Source organism: Protomyctophum parallelum (genome assembly GCF_964188405.1).
Source record: "Protomyctophum parallelum genome assembly, chromosome: 14".
Classification (NCBI taxonomy): Eukaryota; Metazoa; Chordata; class Actinopteri; order Myctophiformes; family Myctophidae; genus Protomyctophum; species Protomyctophum parallelum.
The window spans coordinates 49,362,766-49,374,940 of record NC_139709.1 but is presented as its reverse complement, the minus strand read 5'-3'; the positions used below and the strand labels follow the sequence as shown (position 1 = coordinate 49,374,940).

The window sequence follows — 12,175 nt, the reverse complement described above, 5'->3', positions numbered from 1 at the left end:
CCCCCGCTGCAATGTACAGTAGCAATCCAGATACTGTACATGTATAGGCTAGCCTATGAAATTATCAGAGTGATCATGATCAACTCGGGACGGACCGGTTCCGATTGGATCTTTGAACACTCACAGCTCAGGGGGATCATCCTCACTGCTGCTGCTCCACGTTTTTTCTGTGGATTTCGGATGTGCAAAATGCACGAAAAACCGCGCTCTATGTGCAAACTCCTCGGAAGATATATTCCCTTGGCGTGCCTTGGAAATGAGCACCTTGGAGAACTGCCTTGGAGTTGGAGCGCCTTGGAAATGAGCATGCTCAGAAAGACCGGAATGAACTTAAATCCGAATTAGTGTATACATGAGTCCAATTTTCTTTCAATCGCATCGGAATAATCCGGACAGTTACATCAGAATAGTTTTTAAATTGCATTGAGCATTTTCATTCGCATTTAAGTTTTTGTAGGTGTTTACATGACAACTTTTAATAGGATTGAACTTTTATTCTGAATTAAAAGGGGTTGAAAGACCTCATGTAAACGTAGTCAATTAATTGAGAATTTATAATCATAATCTTATGTGGATGAGCAAATTAGCTATTTTTGTCCTACACAAAGATTACATTTCCATTCCATTGACAATGAATGGATGATGTACGATCTACGATGATAAGAGCGCCCCTCACTTCATTTATGGTTTATGGTTTTAGGATGCACCAAAATGGGAAGGATTGGTTTTGAAAATCCCACCACAGGGCTCGCCTGAGGACGGCGTAGAGAGACAGTAAATCAAGTGTTAATAATATAACTGTCTGAGATAGCTTTTTTTTGCGCTGATAATAATTTGTATTATGCCTGTGAAAACAAATGGGAGATGGGAGAAATATGATGCAGTAAATCTGCAAAACAACCAAGCTTACATTTAGTTCCAGGCTCATGGCCGGGAGAACATGTGTAGGAGTTTGTGGATGTTTCTGTGTGCGTACGCCGTGCGTGCGCGTGCATACGTGCATGTGCCAAGCAGACACATGTGCAGTATATTTTACAATCCCGTCATTGTGTGAGTTGACCAGTGGATTGTGTGCGTATGGGTCTGAGTGTTAACATGCACACACTGAGGGGGTCATTGTTGGTTGTAAGACCAAGAGGGGATCCACAGGGGTGACCTTTTTTATTGCCTCCAGCGTGCTAGGCTGGCTCATGCACCGGGTGGACACAAACACACACACACACACACACACACACACGCACACGCACACAAAACAAATGTTTAAGAAGTAGTGAAAATAGCCACAACGTAGCGCAAAGTGACGTGTTGTGAGCTTTTAGATCTATTTCCACTTGCTATGTTGGGTCCCGGACAAACGTCTAACTTCGTTTTTTTGAGCTAAAAAGGTGTGGGAACCACTGCATTAGAGGGCATATATTATGACAGATTGAATGAACCAAGTCTATCAGTCAGAATGATAAATGGAGGCAGGTAGGCTGAAGGTAGAGCGTAGAAGAGAGAGAGAGAGAGAGAGACGGTGGGATGTGTAGAGACAGGAAAAGGAATGTGCAGAATGTGCAGGTAGAGTGTGCTACTCTCCTCATGTTTAATGACACGGTCTTCCTGGGATCACTTGTTGAGTCTTGCCCTCCAGGGAGGAATACCTAACCATTCCCTGGACTTACCATGGAATGTTTTTTTCTTTTAAAAAGATGCTCAAGATTTTGTATTTGTTAAAATATCATATTATACTGCACTGATAAATGAGAGTACCCGTAATAATTTGACTCCTCAATATTGTAGCAAAAAAATTATAAATATTAAGGAATAACAATAAAGTAGTAAGATAAAAAAACGACACGCTTTGAGGTGCCTTTTTGTAAGGTCCTGACTGTCCTAACAGTGGTTCCCAAACTTCCCTTTGATGTCGAGACCTTATAGAGAGATTTGACGTTTGCTCGGCACCCAAACTAGTGAAAATAGCAGATCTCCGTGCTCCCAGCACGTAGATTTAGCTATTTTCACTACTTAAACATTTTGGAATAGCTTTGATTTTTCTTTGATTTCTTCATTAAATTACTGAAAAATAAATCATTGATTTTTGGCTTTTAATTCAAACAAAATGTGGGAAACCAAAAATAAAGGGACCCATGCAAATGTGTCCGCGACCCACAAATGGGTCCCGACCCACTGTTTGGGAATCAGTGCTGCATAATACCATGTGTATGAGGTGTGGCGGATATATGTTTAAATAATATGTGTGATTGTGTACAACATGACGTGTGTTATTTTCAAGACCAAGAGTTTTAAGAATAATAAAAAAATAAATATATATATATATATATATATATATATATATATATATATAGCTACTTTCATCTGGCATCCACAGCGGTTTTATTTTCCGTAGCAAATGCATCAAAGTTGAGTTAAGTAAGTAAAGTAATATTTTATTATGTGTTGTGTTGTGGAATTCTGGATCAATCAATAATCGATGATGAGGAAAAAGGAGTCTGAGACACCCATTTCACAGTGGTGGTGGTGGTGGTGGTTGTGCTTTAATTGTATGAATTCATGGGGAGCAGTGTGTCGAACACAGATCAGTGGTAAGGTAGTTCTGCCACTGAACACAGGGAACAGACCATAGTTATACTTATATTGTCATGGATAAGCTGTACCAAAGCAACACGAGCTGTAACAAAACTTATATATCATACCATAAGGCGTAAGATGACCAACATTATCCAATAGTGAAGTTCAGATGAAGGCAAACATAACAATATAATGTAATATCTCTGCTGTCGGGAAGAAACCATGCACCACAAACAACTCCAAATGTTCATTTTTCAGAAAATGAAAATATATATTTTTCAGGAAATTAAGACAACCGTATATTTTGAAAACAAAGCAATACTGCCTCATCAAAGTTGGTGAATTACTTGTATGGGACGGAGTTAGCTGCCTTAGCAGACAGTTTGAGGGTCCAATATGGAGTTACGTGGTTTTGTCCGAAGCGCTTTTTAATACTTTCCTTTGGTTCAATATATGTTTTAACCAACACACATGTAAAGGGTGTTCAATAGCACTGAGCACAATAGCACTGATTCATGCAACAAAATCAAAAGTTAGGTGGTTGACTCCCGACAGCAGCGATACATGGAACATGTAGACATCATGCCAAAACGTCCAACCCAAGGCCCTTTTCACGTCATCTCCACTCAAGTCTGTACACTCACTGGCACTCACTGTACACTCACTGGCACTCACTGTACACTCACTGGCAGACTTCCACTGTTCAATTCCTCTCTGGTTGCTTTGTAGGTTCATGGGAGTGTGCGTTCACGAGGGCCAGCTTCATGCTCTGACAGAGGTAAGACAACTCTCTCTCTCGCACGCACACACACACACACTAAGAACTCCTTGTCCTCTGCATCTGAGATGACGATTTCTCTATAAACCATTGACATGTGACATAATGAAAGGTGGTGTGTGTGTGTGTGTCTCTGCATGGACTTGTAAGTGCTTCTACAGTAGTTCTTTTATGTGGGGGTGAGAGAGGGTGTAGCGCCGCGTGGATCAGCGTTTTGTGTGTGTGTGTGTGTGTGTGTGTTCCTCAGTGTTTACCATTTTCAGGTGGACATCACGTCATTCCCATACATACGGCAGCCTGTAATTTGGGGAAACCAGAAGAACTTTGTGTTCTCATTCTCAAGTTTGTGTGTGTGTGTGTGTGTGTGTGTGTGTGTGTTTTTGTGTCATACACTATACTATATGACCACACGTTAGACAAGTCCTGACAACTTTATTAGGGTTCACACACACACACACACACACACACACACACACACACACACACACACACACACACACACACACACACACCATTAGGTATAATAGTGCAGCAGCTGCATATGGTCTGTTTCTTCTCCTACATAAAGAAAGAAAGGGAGATAGAAAATGAGAAGTATACATTCAGGCCATATCCTCTTTCTTGACTGTCGACAAATACAGAGAATAAGCCCATTTTAGGCGGCGGGAACCCCTTTTGGTGTTAGCATTACGTTATGCTTTAGCTATTTAAAAATAGCAGATCTACAAGCTCGTAGCGCGCCACCGAGTGGCGCGCTACGAGCTTGTAGGTCTGCTATTTTTTTGAAAAATCGAAGAACGATTGACATAGAAACAAGCTTTTTCAGAAAACTGTCGGGATGTAGAAGACATTTATAGAATCTGATCTCGGGTCAGAATGGGTTAATAATAAGATTGACGTAGCAGCCGTTTTGCTCTTCCATCATACTTAGTTTTGCGATGGCCGTTTGGAACACATGGCCCTTTGGCCCTTTGCAGGTTATGCAATGCCAGTTGTACCTGTTGCCAGAGAGTACTTAGTGCACTACCCGCGGGTTGAAGTTCTCCGTCATTTGGATTCCATAGAAGTCGGTATGGAAGCATGTCACACACCAAAAACAAGCATCAACTTAACCACTTGTTAACAAAAAACTTGGTTGACGACAAGTGCTACTGCCGGAAGGTCTACATTCAAAATCCCCCACAACGGGACAAATTCTTGTGTGCCTTGCCATGTCGAGCAGAACATATTGCTAGCCGAGTATTGCTAGCCGAGTTGATATGTCTTAAGGGAAAAGGGTCCACTCTACTGCCCAATGTCAGTGGCATATATAGAAGGAATAACCCATTTGTCTTGATTTGAGCCTCCCAGCAACAGACTTAAGTATACAGAGTTGGCATGCAGTATATTTATATATGTGCACACACAAATACACTCTCAGCCTTTAAGTATAGTGCCCATGTTTCAACACACTTTAATTGCATAGACTCTTTAGTGTGTGCATATACAATGTGAATGTATACATGCACACCAAAAGCATGTGTGTGCTGTTGCACACGCACGCACGTGTGCACGCACGCACGCACACACACGCGCGCACAAGCACAACACATAAAACACAATTCTGCCCTTGTTGAAAAGCACACGCGTCCAGGAAGACAGACGGACACAGTCCATTTATGCACTGAATGTCCACATTGTAATCTTGACACAACAGTGAACACGCAGTCACGCGCACACACATAGACATCTACAAGCGCACGTGTACTTTCCTTGCTCAGACATGGCGCACACGTGGTAAATCATAATTACAGTTGTGCGCGCGCACACGCACACGCACACACACACACACACACACACACACACACACACACACACTGTGGTGGGTCTTGTTTATGATGGATCGTGTTGTGCTTTGACGGCACCATACTAACTTCTCTGACCCTGCTGACGGGGCCGTGCTGTTTAGTTACCTGACCCTCGACATGAGGCCGCTGCACTCACAGGAAATGGAGAATCAAGTTACGGTGTAGCCCTCGGCGTGCACACACACACACACACACACACACACACACACACACACACGCATACATACATACATACAGTACATGCATACACATACTGTACACACACAATTCCACGCAGAGTGTCAAAATACAAAACAGAAAAAAAATATTTGTGTCGTGTGACTCGTGAACCTGTTGGTAGGCTGAGCTCGCCTTGTAACTGCGGTGTTGATTGGTTTGAACTCTAGGGGAATAGCAAGCAATGTCTTGAACAAATTGAGACATCGAGGGGTTAAGGCATTGCACAACAGCGACAGAGGCCTAGTTCAGCTATAGGCTTGTTGTTCACGTCGGGAAACTGTGGCCACAGGTTTCTGGTGTTTTTGTCCAAGCAACCCTTTCTGCACCTCAGTGGCCTGTACCTGCACCCGGAAGGCAGTGTGACATGACATGACATGACATGACATGGTGATTGAGTGGGTGAGAGAAATGTCCTGTGCTATTGCGGTTGTGTGCCTTACTGTTGAGCTTACTGTTGAGGTTGGGTGTGGGGAGCCCAATAATCTCCCACATTTTTGAGGCTATTTGAGATAAATATGTCTAAATGGCCATTTAAAAATGGGTTATGACTGGTCTAAAAGTTTTTTAGTGGCTTAGGCTTAGATCAATTGATCAACTAATCAACTAAGCTAAGCCTAGACTGCTCAGTGGGTTAGCAGTGGTATTGGTTAGGTGTGAGTTTGGCCCGCTTTGTAAAAGATGGCAACATTAGTTGCGACCCTAGGTCACATTTACTATGAAAACCTGCATTTCCGTGTGTCACGCCACACCTCCATATATCATTATGCCTCGTGACATCACGCCTCCATATATGGTCACGCCTCGTGACACGTCTCCATATATGAAGATCATGACACTGACATCATCTAACCCTGGATAACCATACATGGAGACGACTGGATCATCACCTAGATCTGCATATAAAGCCGGCCAGCAACTCCACATCTGACCTCAAACCCTTAGATCTCCATATATGGAGCTGACCTGTTCTGACATTCCATATGTTGATCTGACGTCATCAAACCCTGTATACTCAAGACACGCTCCATATATGGCCAGTACAGGGGGGGGGGGGGGGGGGGGGTTCCAGACCCACAGGAACACACCCAGGGTGCCGGCCTGATTCCGGTGAGCCGCCCCGTGTCCGAAACGGTTGAGAAATGACAGAGTTACCGTGTGGGGGTCCCTCTACTGTACTGTACTGTACTGGCACACCTGAAATCACCATATATATACAGTTAATATGTGCGTGTGTGTTTGTGTGTGTGTGTTAGGTTGTGCACAGGTGGTGAAAAACAACCATGCTGTTTCCGTGCTCACACATACCCAGCCAGCTACAGTACCCACACACATAGTCACTTAAGTCAGTGGTTTGCACCACTTAATAAGGAAGTGGTTTGCGCCACTTAAAAATAGAAGAACCCACTGACATAGAAACATAGCTTTTTCAGAAAACTGTCAGGATGTAGAAGACATTTATAGAATCTGATCTCAGGTCAGAATGGGTTAAATCTCCTCGGTCTTACTATGATCTGGCACAGTGAGTCCTGCTCTGTCACTGCTGACCAACCTAATGCACCCTACACACGAAAGGCTATTACTGCAATCCTAATCTGGCCTAACGACAAATCACTAACCACGGCAGGATTATGCCATTGTTTGAAGCTGCTTCCAGTAAATGACAAAGACATTTTTGTGTGTGTGTGTGTGTGTGTCTCTCTCTCTCTCTCTCTCTCTCTCCCTCTCTCTCCCTCTCTCCCTCCCTCTCTCTCTCCCTCTCTCTCTCTCTCTCCCCCTCTCTCTCTCTCTCTCTCTGGGGTTGTAGATGAATGTTTGAATGATAAGCTGGAAAGGACACCGAACACACGGGCAAGATCAGCATTAAAAAAAACATGAATCGATCAGCATTTCATCTGCTGTCGAATTAAGGACCATGTTGGGTTACACTAAAAACGGTACTTACTTAGGCCCGTCACTCCCAGTGGACCATAGGCCATCTACGACACTAAAACATACCCATATGTCAATATTTTACTAATATGAATTATCGTGCTGTGGCGTTTAATTGCTTAACGGAATCTGATGCTTTCATGTCATAGCATGCGTGATTCATTTATTGCAGTGGTAAAACCAATGCAGTATCATAGTGCATAATTACTGTGGCCTTTTCTCAAAGACACAAAAGCAGAGTAGTGACTTCCCATAATGTACATTCACTAATGCTCTCAAACACTGATCCCCTGTCTTCTACCAGCTCAGGTTAACCTTGATCCCCTTATCTAGTTATCTACGCGCTCATGTTAACCTACTTGTGTGTCAGTAGTACTCCCCCCCCCCCCCCCCCACGTCAAAGCCTTATTACTGGTGGTTGGCGTGTCAGTGAATGAACAGGTGAGAACAGGAACCATAAAGGTACTTAACCCATTCTGACCGGTGTTGGCATCATGTTATGCTTTAGCTATTGAAAAATAGCAGACCTACAAGCTCATATCGCGCCACCAAGTGGCGCGATACGAGCTTGTAGGTCTGCTATTTTTTGAAAAATCGAAGAACGACTGACATTTTTAGAATCTGATCTCAGGTCAGAATGGGTTCATCAGACCAGTGTGTGTCCAGTGGAAACCTTCGTATGAATCTGATCTCAGGTCAGAATGGGTTAACTCTACATGGACAGTACGGTATATTCCCTTTCACTTATCCGTCTGTTTAACCGAGAGCGCGCTCAACATATTGGAGAGTAGTTGGCTCCACGCTGTGCTAATGGAGACTAATTTCTCCACTGACTAGTACTGCCGCCGTACGGGAAGCTGGATTAGTCTGAGCTTGTAATTGTCTCCAGTGGAGGTTCCCTCTATCCCAGATCCCGGCGGCCAGGCAGACAACAGATGTTGAACTGGTTGGACTGTACAGTCGGAGGCATTTGCCAGACAGAGACGGCGTAATCCTCCATCACGGCGTCTAGGATCGGCGTTTGCGTGCACATGTGGTGTTGTGTGTGACGTGTGTGTTTGTGAGTGTGTGTGTGTGTGGAGGGGGGGGGGGGGATTTCACTCTTAAATGGTAAATGGTGCATTTATATAGTGCTTTTTTATCCAACGCACTTTTACATATATTGTGCATTACAATGCAGAGGAAACTATGCAAGGCACCAACCTGCACATCGAGAACAATTAGTCTCTTGCTCAAGGACACTTCGACACTAACTCTGGGGGAGCCTCATGTACAGTATATACAGTAAATACTATAGGCAAACCAACATGTTCAGTCTTTCTTTATTGTAAGTTATAAGCACTCAGAACTGAGGTCAAATGTTAAAAAAAAAAAGCTTTTATTCTTTTAAGCCCTTATTTTATCCCATTCTGGGCGGGAACCCCTTTTGGTGTCTTACCCCCTCAGGCCGGGAACCCATATTTGTGTTCTGTACAGTATGTACAGTATTCAAAAATTACAAAGAAATGATGCTGCTATATACATATTTGAAGTTTTTCAGAAAACTTAGGTCAGGCTTTAGAAGGCGTTTTTAGAATCGGCCGTAGGCCTAAATGGGTACCCAAGCAGGTTTAGTTGGGTACCTGCTTGGTCCCGAGGTTCGGAAACCCACCCCAATCATTGCAGGGCTAACCTGTCTGTAAACTAACAAAACATTGTGGCGTCTACATTATTTACAGATCTAAAGATGTGACACATTTAATTCTCATATGAGTCCGCAATGCTCCAGCTTCTCCATACATACCTATGGAGGCTCTAGCCTTGCTTATCAAAAGGCTAAACCCCTGTTCCTTATCGGGATAATCTCATTACGATTGTTAACGTGGAACACTGGGCAGATTTTGTGAACAGATGATCCCTGAAAAACCTCACAAATCCCTTTCCGGTCAAATGCTAAAGTTACACATCAAAAACCACAAGGAGGGGGAATAATAGAGGCGCTCCGATCAGGTTTTTTGGTACCGATCACCAATTGGTTTTTCTCACGGTCTGCCAATACCGATCTTGTGCGTAAGGGGAAAATTTCAATATTTCCAAAATGATTATATATCAAAACCCAAGTCTGTGTGTTGAGTGTTGAGTCTGTGAATGGGGTCAGTCAATGGACCCCCGGCCCCTCCCGTATCTGGCAGACCCGACCGTGCATGTCCTAATTCAGTGCCTGGCACTCTTCAATCAGCTCATCATTCAGTTTTCTGAAAAAGCTATGTTTCTATGTCAGTCGTTCTGCTATTTTTCAATAGTTAAAGCATAACGTAGCCTCGGTACCAGGCTTTCATTTTTGTTGGTGCAAAAATGTAAAGCCTGGAGGAACGCATTGGCCGCTCTGGTCTAAAAGTGGGAGTCAACCCTTCCGGGTGGGCGTCGCTCCAAATGATGTGACGTAGCGCTGCACTAAGGGGGAGAGGAGGGGCCGGGGGTGACGGACAGATCGATGAGATCCAATCATGGCGTGCGCAAATCTCAGCCGCGACCCGCCCCTCTAGACCAGAAACCTAACACGTTAGCTCAGGCTAAGCATAACGTAATGCTCAACACCAAAAGGGGTTCCCGCCCAAAATGGGTTAAAGGGCACTAGCTCCTCCTATATGCAGGTTTAATGTTGGTTTTTAAAAATGCCATTGACAATGAAGGGGAATTTACGTCATCTTGTCCCGTAACACAAACATTAAATGCCATTAACAATAAAGAGAGTTTGTTTTGTCCGTGTTTGTTTTACATCACCATTACATCACCCAATCATAGCAACATGAGTTAGACTTTAACCCATTCTGACCGGGCACCCATTTTGGTGTCAGCATCATGTTATGCTTTAGCTATTTAAAAACAGCAGATCTACAAGCTCGTATCGCGCCACCGAGTGGCGCGATACGAGCTTGTAGGTCTGCTATTTTTGAAAATCGAAGAGCGACTGACATTTTTAGAATCTGATCTCAGGTCAGAATGGGTTCATCAGACCAGTGTGTGTCCAGTGGAAACCTCGCATGAATCTGATCTCAGGTCAGAATGGGTTAATATATTAGCGCCCCTCACTTCACACGGGTGTGATTTTATTTTTAAATACTGTACAGCACTGGTTCCCAAACAGTGGGCCGGGACCCAAGGTTGGGTCGTGGACCAATTTCTATGGGTCCCTTTATTTTTTGTTTCCAACATTTAGTTTTTTTTAATTATTACTATTCAAAACATTTTCAAAAAACATTCCCGAAAAGAGAATTCAAGGTTGAGTCTGAAGAAGTGGGTTTTCAGACTACGGTGGAAGATTTGGAGTGAGTCTGAGATGACATAATTTGTTTGCTTTATTCATTGTTTGTGTCTCTGCAGTACATCAATGGCGGTAACTTGGAACAGCTTCTGGAGAGCGACAATCACCTCAGCTGGCCCAACCGAGTTAAACTGGCCTGTGACATCGCCAGTGGTCTGGCCTACCTGCACGCCAAAGGCATCTTCCACCGAGACCTCACCTCCAAGGTAAGCTATAGGACTATAGGAGGTTCTCTCAAGCCTGGGAGTCATTTCGTTTCAGACTAGCTCAGACAGAAATGTTTGCAGAAAAAAAACTAATATGCATTCCAGAGACTACATTTTGGATAGGAATTCAGTTTTTTTCCCCTTACTAGCTGCAGTGATGTAAATAGGTTTTCAATGTAATGAGTCCCGGAAACATAGCATAGACTGGTGTCTGAATCTTTACCAGCTTAAAGGATAAGTTTGGTGATTTGCAGAGCTCAGAATCACTTTATTGCCTGTGTGCAGGACATAATGGGGACTTGTTATTTGCATTGTACATACAGTACTGTAGTACTTGAACCCACGGATAATTAGCTATTAACTGGAAATGAAGGAGTGCTCATTTGGTAAATCAATGAATCAATGTAACTCAGAGAAAATAAACCAAATCACTCCATCCTCCACTTGGAGCAATGGAGGATGAAGTGAAATTAAGTCCCAAACTCTTTCCACCGGCTCCACATCTGAGCTGACCACAGGAGAATAGTTCAGTTTAATCCGTTATTTCCTGTTTAAGGTTACTAAATGCGTGTGATGGCGGAAATCATGAAATCCAATACAAATGTAATTGATATACTTTTAGTTACTGAAACTCACTGCCGGACATAACCAATAAGTTAATAACGACAAAAACAAATGACAATCAATCAAGACAAGATGTGCAGACGCTAATGTAGGAAGTACACTGACCTAATGGACATGAACATCAGCTAAGCTGAAAATGAAATTTAAAAAAAGGACGATAAAACCATTAAACATGATTGACCAGTTCCAGTAAAGTTTGTATGGTCGTATTTCACCGCTCGGTGGCTGGGGAGGAGTGCTTGTACAGTACAGTACAGTACAGTGCAGTGCAGTGCAGCGCAGTGCAGTGCAGTGCCACTCAGTTCAGACAGGTCTGATCCTTTTGAAGTGTTTTGAAGAAAATGCAAAATGGCAGTAAATCTAGTCAAGCGGTGGAGTGTCTGCCTTGGCCTACTGGCAGTGTGCACGGAAGTTGTGACGCAGATCGGTCCATCAGTTTCCAAATTTAGCTGTGTACACAGTACACACGCACACACGCACACAGAGACAGGGGCTTATACATAAACTCTGCTGCCATTTTGGCTGTGCGGAGATACTGACACATTTACTACCGGTATATCAATTTGCATGTAATACAGTATGGTGGCAGTTGAGTGGTCACTGTTACAATGGACTGCCCTAACTTTACCATGAGGCTTTCACAGTGAATAGAATGAGATGCTGGACTGAAATTACTTTCTGGGAAACATATTTCCTG

The 12,175-nt window shown here is 43.4% G+C and overlaps 1 protein-coding gene across 2 annotated transcripts in view; it reads left to right on the top strand.

Annotated features, from left to right (window-relative positions):
* tesk2 (testis associated actin remodelling kinase 2) overlaps positions 1–12,175 on the top strand; it is a 50,178-nt gene that overhangs the window by 23,804 nt on the left and 14,199 nt on the right. For both annotated transcript variants that reach the window (XR_014570263.1, XM_083782039.1), the window contains exons 5-6: positions 3,301–3,349; positions 10,708–10,854. Coding sequence is in view for 1 of the 2 variants with exons in the window: in XM_083782039.1 (XP_083638165.1) it covers positions 3,301–3,349; positions 10,708–10,854 (196 nt within the window). In the remaining variant the exon portion in view is untranslated. The remainder of the gene's footprint in view (positions 1–3,300; positions 3,350–10,707; positions 10,855–12,175) is intronic.